General features: G+C 53.8%; 1 protein-coding gene across 1 annotated transcript in view; it reads right to left on the bottom strand.

The window, feature by feature from the left end:
• Window positions 1–15,075, bottom strand: part of LOC104067500 (uncharacterized) — a 32,095-nt gene that overhangs the window by 2,278 nt on the left and 14,742 nt on the right. Inside the window, exons 20-33 of the mRNA XM_054088028.1 lie at window positions 5,766–5,824; window positions 5,153–5,400; window positions 4,827–5,049; window positions 4,368–4,510; window positions 4,118–4,232; window positions 3,577–3,704; window positions 3,309–3,397; window positions 2,870–3,014; window positions 2,494–2,573; window positions 1,876–1,987; window positions 1,225–1,389; window positions 1,000–1,103; window positions 466–647; window positions 80–289 (exon numbers count right to left, since the gene is read on the bottom strand). Coding sequence (XP_053944003.1) covers window positions 80–289; window positions 466–647; window positions 1,000–1,103; window positions 1,225–1,389; window positions 1,876–1,987; window positions 2,494–2,573; window positions 2,870–3,014; window positions 3,309–3,397; window positions 3,577–3,704; window positions 4,118–4,232; window positions 4,368–4,510; window positions 4,827–5,049; window positions 5,153–5,400; window positions 5,766–5,824 — 2,003 coding nt within the window. The remainder of the gene's footprint in view (window positions 1–79; window positions 290–465; window positions 648–999; window positions 1,104–1,224; window positions 1,390–1,875; window positions 1,988–2,493; window positions 2,574–2,869; window positions 3,015–3,308; window positions 3,398–3,576; window positions 3,705–4,117; window positions 4,233–4,367; window positions 4,511–4,826; window positions 5,050–5,152; window positions 5,401–5,765; window positions 5,825–15,075) is intronic.

The following is a 15,075-nucleotide window of genomic DNA, read 5'->3' as shown; positions in this document are numbered from 1 at the left end:
TGGCCCCAGCCATGGGCAAGACATGGTAGCACAACCCTCCTGTGATCCTGACATCTCCAAATGGATGAAAGCCCCGTACCTTTTGAGCAAGCCCCACGCTGGGGCAGAGCAGCAATGTCTTGGGTGAGTCGGCGCAGTGCAAACCGTGACACGCGCACTGCTCTCAGCCAGCCAGGTGGGACCCAGAGTGTGTTTTGTACAAAGCATGAGGAGACCTTACCACCGCCCTGAAGCTCAATGACCTGGCAGGGGATGAGAGAGGGGCGGGGTGGCAGCAGTGCCAGGGGCCCTGCGAGGACAAACAGGGAAAAGGGCTGAGTTAAGCACATGGGAAAGAAGCACCTGGTTGTGATGGGGACAAACCCATGGGACTGGAGGTGCCCTGTGCCTGGGGTTCCAGCTCCAGTGGAAGAACATCTGGTGGAGCTGCCCCATCAGATCTTTGCCTCAAGGATCTTTCCTCACCTTGGTACCAGCTGACCCTCTGTGGCGTGCGAACCCCAACGTAGCTGGTGAAAGGGCAGATGATCCCCGAAATGAGGCTGATCTCAACTGCGCGATGCCTTGGTTCATCTCCTGACCCAATCGCAGCCTCTGGCAGCAGCCGTTCCAGCAAGCGTTTGGCGGCCAGACGGTGCCCAGCCAGCCTGGGGACAGAGTGGGGTGAGCCCCATCACCTGGCTCCTCTCCATGCTGGGGAGAGGTGGCAGAGGGGGAGTGTGGACACCTGGGTTTTCTCCCTTCAGGAGTGAATATGGACTGAATATCCAGGAAAACCTGGATGCCTGGGTTTTCATCTGGAGGGAAGTGATGTGATGGGTCCTGGACCCTGTTCCTCTGGGGTCAAAGCAGGGAAGGAGGACATGTTTGGTTACCTGGGTTCTCTGCCAGTCTGGGATTGCGTGGGGAAGGTTGGAAGCTGTCTGGGCCCCCTCCCAGCTGGTGTCCAAGATAGAAATGGGTGACATGCATGGATCTTCCCTTAGGACAGACTCTCACCGGCCATCGCCCTGGGGGCACAGTGGGAATTCAATCCTGTGAGTGACATCCTGGCCTTCCAGGCTGTACTGCAAGGTCATGACTCCCTTGGCCACCACCATATCCTGGAAACACATGGGAAGCTACTGGAGGTTACTGGGACACAAGACGGTTACTGGGAGATATTGGGAAGTTACTGGTGGTTACTGGGAGGCAACTGGGGGTGCCTGTAGTCCCAACACTCACCTGAGCCTGACCATGGATCTGTGCATAGAGGAAGCTGTGTTGACCCTGAAAGATGGCCTCTGGGGAGCCCCCCAGCACCTCAGCCTCCAGGCCATGGGGCAGGGTCCAGCTCAGAGAGACTCCCTCAGCTGCTGGCGTGAGGGCTCGCTTCAGAAACTGCAGCACCTGGGGACAGAGGGCAGGGCACCACAGTCTGGAGGACACAGGGTAGGTCACCACAGTCTGGAGCTCCACCAGAGTTCAGCCCATGGTCCCAGTGTCAGGGTTCCCTGGGGAACAGTGCAATGTGTGGGGCACAGACCATAGAATCACGGAATGGTTTAGATTGGAGGGGACCTTAAAGATCACCCAGTTCCAACCCCCCTGCCATAGGCAGGGACACCTCCCTCTGGATCAGGTTGCTCAAAGCCCCATCCAACATGGCCTTGAACACCTGCACCAGCCGCGTTCTCTGGGCACAGCCAGGTCTGTGGTCTACAGTGGGGTAGAAGCTGGGACACCTGGGTTCTCAGTGGGTGGGTGGTGGGTAAAGGGGGAGCTGGAGTGCCTGGGTTTCTGGAGCAGCTGGGTCTTGACTGCTGTATGAGGGGACTCCAGGTGCTGTGGTATTTGGAAGTCAGGATGAACCTGCCAGGGCTCCCGAGTTCCTACCTGAACTGCCATGATACTGTCAGAGGAGATGTAGGCAGCTTCACCTCCTGTCTCCCTGGCCAGGGCCATAGCCAGGGCAGCGCTGTCCTTGGAGAAGAAGAAGGAGAAACACCTAGGAGGAGAGCAGGGGAATGTGTCAGAAATCAGAGCAGGAGGTGGGTGCAAGGATGCCAGGACAGAGCTGGAGAACATGGGCTGGAGTTGAAGGTGGGAAAAGAAAGCTGAGGTGCAGAACAAGGGGGCAGGAGGAAGAACAGGGAGTGAGGAACTGGAGTTGGAGCTAGGGTTGGACAGGGAGCTGGCAGAGGAGAGCTGAGAATTGAGGCAGAGATGGGATCAGCTTAGTGGAGCTGGGGCTGAGCCTGGGCCACATGAGGGTCTACAACCTCTGTGCCTCAGCCTCCCTGTGCCCTCTGTGAAAGCGACTTGGTGTGGGAGCAGTAAGCAAAGATTCCCACTGTGGGGCTTGGCACGGGACAGCCGTGCAGGGTGGGAAGAGTCTTTGGGATGCTGGAGGGGCATAAGGATTGGGACAGGCACCAGTGACCAGGGGCCCTTATCAGTGATAAGTGGACAACCAGAGGGTGCCTGGAGGGCTGAGGGTAGAGTCCCCATTACCGGTGGCTGTTGCGGTGCCGGCAGACCTCAGCCACGACGGCTTCCTTGTCAGGGGACAGCTTGGCCATGAAGATGAAAAGCTGGGAGACCGGGGACGTGAGTGGAGGGGCCCTGCCCAAGGACCCCAGACTGGGGAGAGTGGCCCTGAAATGGAGAGGGGGCCCAGGAGCAGGAGCCCTCATCGAGAGAGTGCTGGGGAGAGAGAGACACTCCGGCACAGAAGCCACAGAGCCACTTCTCCACACCCCACCGCATCCTCCTCATTCCCTTGTGACCACCACGTACTTTGGGTGGCTTTTTCCACCCATGCCCCCATATCCTCTTTCTCCTCTCCGGACACCTGTCCTCCCAGCCCTCCATGCCCTGGCACCCAGACCTGGCGTGCGTGCCCGCGGGGGCGGCGTGTGCTGTAGATGGAGCGGAGGGTTCCCAGTAGAGTGGCGTCACCCACACCGGAGCTGCTGGGAGGGAGGCGCTGCATGGCATCGCTCAGGTTGTCCTGAGTGTATTCAACGCTTTGTCTGTGGGGCCGAGCATTGGGAAAGCTCAGTGCTCTATGCTGGCCCTGGAGCTCCCTGAGACCGAGCCCCAGAGCACAGCCAGGCCCAGAATCCAACCCTGCCCTAAAGCACCCAGTCATGCCCTCCAGTGCCCAATCTTGTCCCGTACCAACCACTGGATTTCAGAGCATGCACACCTGCCCCTCTGCACCCACTCCTGCCCCACAGCACCCAGCCCAGCCCCACAGCACCCATCCCTACTCCTCAGCACCCAATCCAGACCCAGAGCACCCAGCCTGCCCCATGTTTGCTCACGGGTAGATGCCCTCGGTGGTTGCTTCATAGCAGTAGATGTTGAAGTAGCAGCCCAGGGGGAGGCTTTTGAGAAGGAAGAGCAGGGAGCCCTGTGCAAAGACACAGCAGGCGGTGATTGGGAAGCACTGGGTAAGGGGGGTCAGATATCTTTGCCCACAGTCCAGTCCTCCTAAAGCCTCTGGACCCAGGTTGGTGCTCACATCTCTGTCCCTCTGTCAAAGCCACCCTGGGTCGTGCCCCCTCGGCCGGCCCTGCATGATGGGTGTACCTGTGCCTGCTCAAGGACTGTGGTGTCAAGGAGGAAGATGAACTCTCCAGACTGGTGCTGCCCAGGCACAGCCTCAGGGATGCTGGGTGCCAGCGTCACCAACACCATGGGGTCACCGAGCAGGGACCCTGGAGGAGTTGTGGAGTGGGATGAAGGCCAGGGAGGGACCCTCCTCCTCCTCCTGGTTCTCATTCTCATTGTGCTTTCTGTTTCCACTCTCCCAGAGCCTATGATACCCCACACTGCTACCTCAGTACCTCCTGCACTGCCCACCAACTGCACAGCCCAGTGCCTCCTGGATTCCACACCAGTGCCCCCAGTACAGCTGTCCAGTGAACCCCAACACAGACCTGCCTGTACGCATTCTACTGTGAGACACCTCACCACAGCGTCCCCAGCTCTGCACCATGGAGCCCCAGGACCCAAACTATCCCATCCGAATGCCTCCCATTCCCATCCCAGTGAGACTTCACCTCCAGTGTCCCCAGTGTCTCCCCATGCTCCAGTGCCCCAGAGGGGCCCCCATCTCCCCTCCCCTCACCTGCGGGGGCTCCAGGGTCTCCCTTCTCCACCACAGCACTGACCACACTGGGTTCTCCAAAATACACCAGCAGCTCCAAATCCTTGCTTCTTGGAGGCTTTCCAGCCAGGGCGACCTGAAGCAGGGACACCTGGTCACACGCAGGAGGGGACCAGCACCCAGCCAGGAGCACAGGCACTGATCCCTCTCTCTTGGCGCTGATAGCCCCTACCCACGTCCCTCCATGACCTTGGCACTCAGGAGGGCAAACCTGTGCAGCGCTGTGGTCCTGGGCAGTGTAGATCAAAGGTGTGAGGGCAAAGTTGGCCTGGACATCGGTCACTCCCCGGGGTGACCGCAGGCTGGCAGTGAGCAGCAGGCTGTAGGATGGCTTGTCCACGAAGCAATCAAAGACTGCAAGGAGGAACAGGGCTCTGGGGAGGGCAAAGGCACTCCCTGCACGCACAGGACGTGTGGAGAGAGTTGGGGGGTTAATGAGGCCATGGAGGGGCCCGGAGTCTGTTTTGGGGGAATGAGGGTAGGAGGTGGAGATGCCCTTGTGGGGCACAAGGACACGTGGCTCTGTCCAGGGCTGCAAGGGGGGAGATGTGAGTCCTCCCCACGGTCCAAAGGGAAGCTGCACTGTGTCTGCCCGTGAAGCACATGGGGACCCCATGTTGTCCTGTAGGGTGTGTGGCCGGGAGGGCACGTTCCTTGTGGGTTCACTCACGATAGTGAATCGAATGGGGATGCAGCGTGGGTGGTAGCACAAAACGGGCTGCTCCATCCGGCTCCCGGGAGAGCTCTTGGACATAGCGCAAGGTCACGACCACCTCCCTGCCAGGGGCCAGGCTGCCCAGGGAGCAGGCAAACAACTCCCCCGGGTGCTCAGACTGATTCTCAAGGCATTCCAGATCCTCCCAGCCCGCTGTAGCCTCGTGCAGCTGCTGGGCCTGGGTGGGGAGAGGAGGACACAAAGCTGATGGCCAGGCAGGCCCTGGGCTGCTCAGCCTGTGCCCTGTGGTGGCTCGTGCACTCCTCCCTGGACACTGGTACCTCATCCTGCAGCAGGACCTGGACCTCGGCATCCTCGCTGCGGGCCTGGAAGGAGTAGATGGCCATGTGGGAGCCCAGGGGGAAGACGAAGATGACTTCTTTGGAGATGTGACTCTTGTTCTGGTAGATGAGTTCGGAGGCCACGTCAGCCACGTAATCCTGGATGGCAACATCCACCACAGCGCTGCACAGAGGCACTGGGGACAGGGGCACATGGAGCCACTTCCCCAGCAGAAAGGATCCCGTTGCTGTTGAGAGAGAGGCAACCTGTCTGTCAGCACACTGGAGCAACACAAGGAGGTGGCTGGGGCTGCTTCAAGGATGTGACTGTCCCCACCCTGGACACCAAGACCAGATGCCCAGCATTATTGAGGGTCTAGTGTGAGGCTGACATAGAACAGCGTCTGCTCCCATGCCCCCAGATTCCCTTCTTCCCCACTCTTCCCCACTTGGTTCCTGCAGAGCTCTTGGCCATTCCATCCTTGTTTCGCTCTGGGAAGATCCAGTCCAGGTGTTTCCTCTGCGGTTGCTCATCCTCCTCCTTCCCTTGTCCCCCTTTGGAAACAACTCCCCCTTCCCCAAATACCCCTCCCTTGTCTGATCCCCAGCTCACTCTCATTGCTGTAGGATTTTTTTAGGAGTCCAAAGCTCTGATGCAACATTTCTGGAGATCTGCAGAGAAGAAGGGTCTCCTGTGAGAAGAGAGATCTGCACAAACCACCAGGCAGGTAAATGTTCCTCGTCATTTCCCCAGCCCAGCACACACATGGCTGGAAGGCCCAGCCTACCATGGACAGCCAGGACAAAGCCAGGGATTCAAAAATCCCTGTTTGTGAGCACGGAGGTGTCACTGGAGTTATCTCTGTGTTGAGGAGATCTGCGCCCCACCCCCACCATGGGAGAATCTTGTAGAGAGCTGAGAGATAGCAAAGGGAGATGGAGGGAAGAAGGTGTGAAGGCAAGTGTGGATGGATGGATGGATGGATGGATGGATGGATGGATGGGACTGTACTGGGATGAACAAGTATCAGTCCACGGCTGCATGGACAGATTGGCAGAGGAGGTCTCTTTTGGGACGAGTGAATGTGTGGGAGGACAGAGAGACATCCGAATTCCGTGATTGCAGAGCAAATCCCAGAAAGGCACTGTGGGGAGGATGTAGTCTGCGGGATAACTGGTGCCTTCGGTCCAAGCACCAGGTGATAGGGACCCCCCTCCCTCCAACGCATGCACCCCGATCTCTCTGGCTCTGACACATCGGCCTCAGTTTCCCCAGTTCGGGCTCTGGGGCGACAGGGTGGGAGCACCCGAACAATCCCCCCCACACGTCCCGGGGCGGGCAGAGAGCGAGGAGGTGTCGGGGAGTCAGGGGGAAGGTGGGCAGAGCCTGGGGACAGGGGGGCTCTGGGCACGGGGACAAGAGCGGCGACCGCGAACAGAGGGGACAGCGAAGCGCCAACGAGCGGACACTCACCAGGAGGCAGCGCAGAGTCGGCAGGGACGGACAGACAGACGGGTGGACAGAGGGGTGGATGGACGAACAGGGGGACGAGAGAGGGGAGGGGGCGCAGGGGCAGAGCTGGGGGCGAAGCCGGGGGATGGAGCGGCAGAGCCGGCGATGCTCGGGCCGGCGGGGATGCGGGGCTGGGGGAGCAGAGGCGGCAGCGTGGAGAGAGGGGAGGGGCGGACAGACCGACAGAGACGGGCGGACAGACAGACGGACAGCAGAGAGACGGGGAGGCGGAGCCTGCGCCGAGAGCAAAGCCCTGCAAGGAGGAGCAGGGCAGGGGAGGGGCTGAACGACCTCAGTGGGGGTGAACCTCCATCAGCGGGGCTGAACATCCCTCAGTGGAGATGTGCACAATCTCAGTGGGGCTGAACAACCTCAGTGGGGCTGAGCATCCATCAGTGGGGCTGAACTATCTCAGTGGGGCTGAACATCCATCAGTGGGGGTGCACATCCCTCAGTGGGGCTGAACAACCTCAGTGGGGCTGCACATACAAGACAAGTCGCGTGCACTCACTCTCTCTCTCTCTCTTTCTCTCTCTCTCTCTCTCTCTCTCTCCCTCCGCTCTGCTCTCATCGGTTCCCAGGGCAGCAGCTGCCAAGGGTCCCTGCAGCCAGGGCAGTGGCTCCTGGGCGCATGAGGAGGTGGCCCCCGTCCCTCCACCACCCCATCCTCCTGCCAGGGCTGCAGCACCGACTGCGGATCTGGAGCCTGGGCTCAGGGCCATTTGCTGATTAGTGCCAGGCTGTTAATTGAGTGATGGGCCACAAAGAAGCAAACCCAACATTCAGGCCAGGAGAGGAGTGGGAAGAGTTGGTGGATGAGATCTACTTTTGGCACGGCTGTTGCCTCTCATCTGCTGGATTGGATTCCCTCCCATGAACCAGCCCCAAGCTGATGCGCCTTTGGCAACTAGGCCAGGTTGAGACAACTCAGCTCACTGGGGGTCTGTGGACACTCAAGGACAACCCACCTCATTGAGGATCTCTGGACGCTCAAGGATCTTTGGACACTGAAGGACAATCCACCTCACTGAAGGTCTGTGGATGCTCAAGGGGCCAAATTTTGTTTGACTTCAGAAGTGTTGTTCCCAGAGCGTACCCTGGCCACCTCTCACTCTGACCATGCACAGCCCTGAACTTCTGCTTCTCCAGCAAACCTGGGCAGGTTCCTTGGCTCTGCCTCCCAGGACTGGTGTGACTCTCCGGGAAGACCTCTCTAAGGGCCGTGTGATGGTCTCCATCAGCACAAACAGTTCCAGCTGCCTTTGTTCAAATTTTGCCAGAGTGCATCCAGTCTCGTTGCACCCACAGAGATCAAATTCTTTGAGGAAGTGAGTGAACCAACACTCGTGTGCTGCTGGTAAATGTGGCTCATGATTACCTCCAAGAACTGGTGGAACATCCTATGCTCTCTCCAGTGGTCCCAATGCTTATGAGGAGCAAAGGAGTCCCAGGTGTAGGTGCTGCATTCTGCATTTGAGCAGCTAGGGAACACTTTCCTGTCTCTCAGGTCTTCCTTTCTTCACTGCTGGTGATGAATGAGCAGCATACTTGGTCCAAAAGTGCCACAAAGACTGAACTGCTGCCCCCTTAGCCCAGCTTCCCCTTCCCAAAACTGTCCAGACAGGATGTATACTTGGAAGTTCTCATTGATTCTTGATGGAGGCCGCTTGGTGGCTGTGAAAGGTTTTGGGGTGCTGGATCTCCAGTAACTCTCTTTTGAGCATCTCTGGAGGATGGCAGCCCCCTCAAGTTTGGGCCTCTTTTGAAGCTCCAAGAATTCATCCTGCTTTTGGTGGGGCACAAAGGCAATCTGCTCAGATGCTGCTGTATTTTCTGTCCAGACAGGACAACAGAGTCTGTTGCATCTGGAAGAGGAAGCGGATGGTTGAACACGCTGGCTGGTGACAGTGGTAGAAGGAATTGCCACCGGTCTTGGGCCAGCTGTGTCCTTGATGCTGAGGGGGTTCGTGTATCTCCCCCACCTCTTCACACCCACACGTGCCCTGGAGTCCTCCAGTGTTCCGCCTTTGCTTTCATTTGTGAATGTCTCTGGTGGACAGTGCAGTCAAAACACAGACAGCAGTGGGGTGGCCTTGAGTGATTCCAGGTGCCCACCAAGCCACCCTATCCATCCCCTCCTCTATGGGCCAGAGGGAGAAAATAAGATGGAAAACTCATGGGTTGAGATAAAGACAGTTTAATAAAGAAAAAAAGAATGGTTGTGCCCAGAAGAAAACAAACAAGAGAAAAAAGATCTATTGGCTACTTCCCATCAGCAGGAATGTCCGAGCACTTCGTGGGAAGCAGGACCTCAGAACACGTAGCAGTTGGTTTGGAAGAACAGACACCTTAATAATGAATGTGTCCCTTCCCTCCTTCTTTCTCTTGGCTTTTATTGTTGAGCACCACATCGTAAAGTATGGAACAGCTCTCTGGGCAGATGTGGTCAGCTGTCCTGGCCACATCCTCTCCCAGCCTCTTGTCCACTCCCAGCTTCCTGGTCCTCTGGGAGTGGGGTTGGGCTTAGAATCCTGAAGAATTCAGCCCTGGTGCTGTGCAAGCACTGCTCCCCGGTAGCTGAAAAGCTGGTGAGTTTTCAGCCCTTCCAGCACCAAATACAAAGCCCAGTGCTGTGAGGGCTGATGTGAGTAAGGTCGGTTCCATCCCAGCGAGGCTCAACGCAACATCTGCAAAGCACGGTTTGGGAGAAAGAGATCATTTTAATGGAAAGAACAGTCACACAAAAATAAACCATTACTTGACATTTTGACTGAAAATGGGAGACAGAGAAAATAGATGATAATGAAAACCAGGAAAACTGCTCTGTAAAGAGCTTATTTCAGGCTGAAAATTCTTGTTTCACCCCGTTCTGGTTGTTTCATAGTTTGGAAAATGTGCAAAGCAGAAGAGGTATGGTGCTTGCTAATGGTGAATTCCCAAATGCTGTAATGCCAAGGGACACTTGTTATTGCAGCAGGAAAAACAAGCAGTGGGAAAACTGACCTGTCCAATCTCAGTTCCAGATGGAGGAGCATCGTTCTTTGTACCCAGGCAGAGCAGAACCACAGCCTCTGGGAAGGGTTAAGCACAGGAAGCCGTGATCCAGCTCCAGAATGAAAGCAGTTTGAGAGGGAGTGCGTCAGAGGACTGGGCTGAAATCAAATTTCTGAGAGGTAAATCGGATTAATTTTGGCAAATCATATTCTTGTTCCTCAGTCCTGTGTTCTCTGAGCTGCTGAAGGAATCTTGAACAGGAAAAAAAGAAAGCATGCGTACACTCCCACAAACATATTAAGAAAATGAGAACAAAATATAAACAGAACAGCACGAACCCCTTAAAAAAAAAGGAAGTGGGAAGGAGAGAGGAGAGGAGAGAAGAGAGGGAAAGAAAGAAAATAAATTGATCATTTTAATGAGTCTCAGTGTATTAAAATAAAAATTGCATTTCTTCTCATGATTTCCTTTGGTATCTGTTGTATTTCGTAGTTTTGGTATTTGTCTCCTTGGGTAGTGAAACAGTTCCTCAGCCAAAAATTCCTTCCTTTTCCTTTCATCTTTTGACTGGTGCTTTCTAAATCACAGGTTGTTTCTGTTGACTGGAATAACACTTTGGGACCCTGCTGATAACCGTCTGAGGCTGTCACATGAGGAGGGATGCTGAGCAGCAGAGTGGCCTCAGAATTAACACAAACAACTCAGGAGAAAGTCACTTGTCTAGAAATTGACTTCTGGAGGCCTTGCACCAGAACTGAAAGCCCATACACACGCTTTGGACACCTTAGGCTGTCCAAATCTATACTGGACACTTCTGTTTAGATGCCTGAATCGTTCCCTGAATGTCTCCCCCAAACTCACTGTCTAAACTGTGGAGAAATATGAACCTCCAGTGTCTTTCCAGAGAGCTTGTCCAACCAGGGCTCTGCACATTCTGGTATAGAACAGGCTGGTGGAGCTGAAGGAACCTGGCAGGTCTTTGAGAACAGCATCTGCCCTGGCACAAGAACTGTTCATCCTGTTGGTCTAGAAAACACACAGACCAACAGGCACAGGCTCACCTGTGTAGGGAGCTCTTGGTAGGGCTCCAGTGCAAAAAGAATCATAGAATCATAGAATCACCAGGTTGGAAAGGACCCATTGGATCATTGAGTCCAACCATTCCTAACAGTCCCCTAAACCATGTCCCTAAGCACTTCATCCACCCGTTCCTTAAACACCTCCAGGGAAGGCGACTCCACCCCCTCCCTGGGCAGCTGTTCCAGTGCCCAATGACTCTTTCCATGAAGAATTTTTTTCTGATATCCAGCCTGACCCTCCCCTGGCGGAGCTTCAGGCCATTCCCCCTTGTCCTGTCCCCTGTCACTTGGGAGAAGAGCCCAGCTCCCTCCTCTCCACAACCTCCTTTCAGGGAGTTGTAGAGAGCAATAAGGTCTCCCCTCAGCCTCCTCTTCTCCAGGCTGAACACCCCCAGCTCTCTCAGCCGCTCCTCGTAACCCTTGTTCTCCAGCCCCTCACCGGCTTCGTTGCTCTTCTCTGGACACACTCCAGAGCCTCAACATCCTTCTTGTGGTGAGGGGCCCAGAACTGAACACAGTACTCGAGGTGCAGTCTCACCAGTGCCGAGTACAGAGGGAGAATCCCCTCCCTGGCCCTGCAGGTCACACCGTTTCTGATCCAAGCCAAGATGCCATTGGCCTTCTTGGCCACTTGGGCACACTGCTGGCTCATGCTCAGTCAGTTGTCAACCATTACCCCAGGTCCTTCTCCTCCATGCAGCTCTCCAGCCACTCTTCACGGGCTACAAAATAAAGTTAAGAAACATTGCCAGGGCAGGTAGGGATGGCGTTAGGGAAGCCAGTGCTCACCTCAAGTTCAGATTTGCAAGAGATGTTTCTGTGGCACCTACAACCACAGTCTGTGAGTTCCTGCTCTAATGAGCCTGGTGGGAACATGTTGTCCAACATTTCTGTCTCACATCTCACACTGGGCTCCATCAAAACTCCACACAACTTTCCTTTCTGTTTTTGCTCACCATTTCCTCAAGAGAGCTTGTGAGATTTTGCTACAGCTACAAAGTCCCAGGGAGACAGCACCACGTTCCTCACAGGGCTTATTAAGTGCTGGCAGCCGTAACGAGCTCTGTGTCTGGTTTGCTGCTCCTCCCTGCAGAGCTGCGAGCACTGGGAGCTCATTAGCGAGCGCTCAGATGGGTTTTGATGAACACATAAAGCACCATTTTCACGTGTCACCCATTTTAATTACGCGCAACAAGAAGAGTGGAAATAAAGCCATTTTGAAAGGGAATGAGTTGGGCTTATGTCCTGGTGAGACTCAGGCGGGAAGTGACCAGAGTCAGACTGTGATCCACTCACTGAGGGTGAGACAGTTCTTCTTCCAGCCTGTTCTTTTGTCACTGCAGCCGCAGCTTTATTTGCACAACTTTTGTCTGCTCTAATTAGCACTGTCTTTATCTGTTTTACTTGCTCTGTACAGAAACAGGGGGAATATTCAGATTTCAAGGCCTTTTTTAATGAGAAGAATTAAAAATCTTAATTTAAAAAGTCATAAATTAAAGTCCCCAGGTCAAGTCACTGTAACCGGTGACTGATCTGGACTCTGTCTGGACCCATGAGCTTCTTCAACTTCTTTTTATTTCTTCTGAAACATAAAATTTACTGATATGCTGGAATGGAAAGATGAAACCAAAGGGAACTCAGCAAATTCACAAGCAGAGATCACAGAAAACTGGAGGTCATTGGAGGAGTCATTAATTAATTTAAAAAAAAAAAAGGTACAGAGAGATTTTCACAGAAAGGGTCATGGGGTACTGGCAGACGCTGCCCAGGGAGGGGGTGGAGTGCCCATCCCTGGAGGTATTTAAAAGGCGGGTAGACGGGGTGCTCAGAGACATGGTTTAGTGGCAGACAGGAATGGTTGGACTCAATGATGTAGGAGGTCTTTCCCAACCTGGTGATTCTATGATTTGTGGTGCTCTGTGAATGAAGGAGCTGACAACATGGGAAAGCACTCAGTGAGGGGCAAAAAAGCCAAGGAGCTTCTACTGCAGACTGCTGGGGTTTGTATCGGTCGCTGATGTTTGCAACAAGAGGTGAGAAAGTTCTTTGAGGTGGGCAGGGCAGAGGATGCTGATGTGTCTGTCACCACCACAGAAGAGCAAACTTTGAGCTGTTCTCATATAAGCAGCGTTTTAGCTCAGCTTCACAATGAAAGGTGCAGGTTTTAGTATTTTTTTCCTGATCGTTTTTAGTTTCAGCAGCTCTGGGTGGGTCTCTGAATCTCTGCAGAAGGGCCCAACATTTCAGGAAGGAAGGTCTAAGCCATCAAAAATCAAGTGGGAAGGACAGTCCAACCCTGTCAGCTCAGCGCTGACAATGGGGACAGCCTAAGGGTCACTGAGTCACACTTTGGCATTGACATAGTGAATATCAGCACTCTGAGACATCAAATTAAAAATAGTATCCAGCTGTTTATTGCAGCAACTCTCGCCCCAGCTGAGACACATAACACTTGATCAGTGACAATTGACCTCAACAGGGAGATAGTGTGGAACCCATCCCTTGGTCCTGGAAGTGTTAGAGCTCTGCACCTCATGTTGTCTCTGCCTTTACACTTCCCCTTCAGTCAGCTTTTCAAACTTGTTGATGCAATTTCAAATGGGAGAGGGAAGGGGAAGGGGAGGGGGAAGGGACCTGAGTGTACAAAAAATATCACCAGATGTCACTATTCAGACATCAATCTTCAGGCAATGGACTTCTCCTGCTTCTGGTGTCTTCCATGCTGGTGTCCCCGTGTTTGTGAGGTGCTCAATTTCTGATCTGATGCCTCAGCTCTTAGGGGAGAGGTGGTCAATACAGCCATTGAGGCCAAGATTGTGTTTCAGGGCACTATGGAGGAGCCCTGCATTCAATCAGAATAATTCCTCTGCTGGCTTCACTCAGTGGATCTTCACTGGCTGTCTCAGGTGTGGAGAACCACCCCCCACCCCCAGCTACAAAGGTTCACTGTTCGTGCCTAAATCCAGAACTCTGCACCTGCAGCTGATCCCCCCTCTGCGACTCAGGATGACTCACACTGGTGCCTCATGTCCCTGTCCCCGCCACTGGCTGAACGTTCCACACCAGCGTCCTCCGTAAGAAAGAAGATTCTTGAGACAGAGCCAAGCAAAAGAGTGGCATCAATCTTCCTAAGTGTTTGTGGCTGCTGGCTTTCACTTCTAAGCTGCCAGTGTCTGCTTCGTGCATGGCTAAAAAGGATCGATGGAATGGGATTTATTTTTCTTAAGCTGGATGGCTATAATTATAGCATGACTCACCCTTTGGAGGGATCAGTATTCTTCTCTTGACTGCAGACAGTCCCTTGAGCCCTGTCTTGGACTGAGATCAGGATCACCTGAGGTGAGTCCTGTCCTTACACCTGTCCCTACTTTGCAGCTGGTGCAGCTGTTTGGTTTGGCAACGTGGGAGATGCGTTGGGGCTTTGGCTGGGATTTTCAAGCACTTCTAAAACCACAGTGGAAGCCTGGACACCCTACGGCATAAATTGCCGTTATGTATTGATGGGTAGGGACCCAAATTACAGCTGCACACTGTTGATATTAAAGATCTATAAAATCAGTCATATCCACTGTTCTCTAAACTTTTTACCTCTTGGAATGAACCATGAACTTGGTTCAACTGACCAAGCCAAGGCAGAGGGCACATCTGGGACAAACAATGACTCTCCCAGAAGACCAGATAGGATCTTTCTTGGGAGATCATCACACGTCATCTGGGAAAGGGAGGAAACTAGAACAAACCAATTAAGTAGTGCTGACATAATGATTACACGGGGAAAGTGCTGAGAAGAAGCTCAGCTGCCCAGCTCCTCTCCCTGACAGCAACTGCAAAAGGAAGCAATGTTAACGACACTGGGTCAAGCTTTTCTTTTTTCTCTTTATAGGCAGTTGGTGTTGAACCTTTTAGTAACAGACAATGTCCTTGGAAAAGGAGGTGATAGGAAAGGGAGGGAGAAACGACAAATGAACTACAGGCAAACATCAATAGGGGAGGTTCAGGAACCTGACTTTTGAGTTTAGTGGTACTCTTACAAAAACAAAATGAAAGTAAAGTACTGTCTCCCTGGCAGTAACTTGCTGAATGCAAGGAAAACATTTGTACTGCGAGAGTGGTTGGACAGTGAAACAGGCTGCCCAAAGAAGCTTCCATACGTGGATATGTGCAAAACCCAGCTGGATGCAGTCTTAGAATCTGTTCTACCTGACCCTGCTTGAGCAAGGGGAGATTGGTTTGGTGACCTCAAGAGTTCCCTTCCAACCTAATTATTATGAGATTCTGTGATGTTTTTGGAAAATTACTTAAACGGCTAAACATAAGTGACGGGGAACTCTACTCCA

The sequence above is a fragment of the Cuculus canorus genome, chromosome 25, assembly GCF_017976375.1.
Source record: "Cuculus canorus isolate bCucCan1 chromosome 25, bCucCan1.pri, whole genome shotgun sequence".
NCBI classification, from domain to species: Eukaryota; Metazoa; Chordata; class Aves; order Cuculiformes; family Cuculidae; genus Cuculus; species Cuculus canorus.
This window is presented reverse-complemented; position numbering and strand designations above follow the sequence as displayed.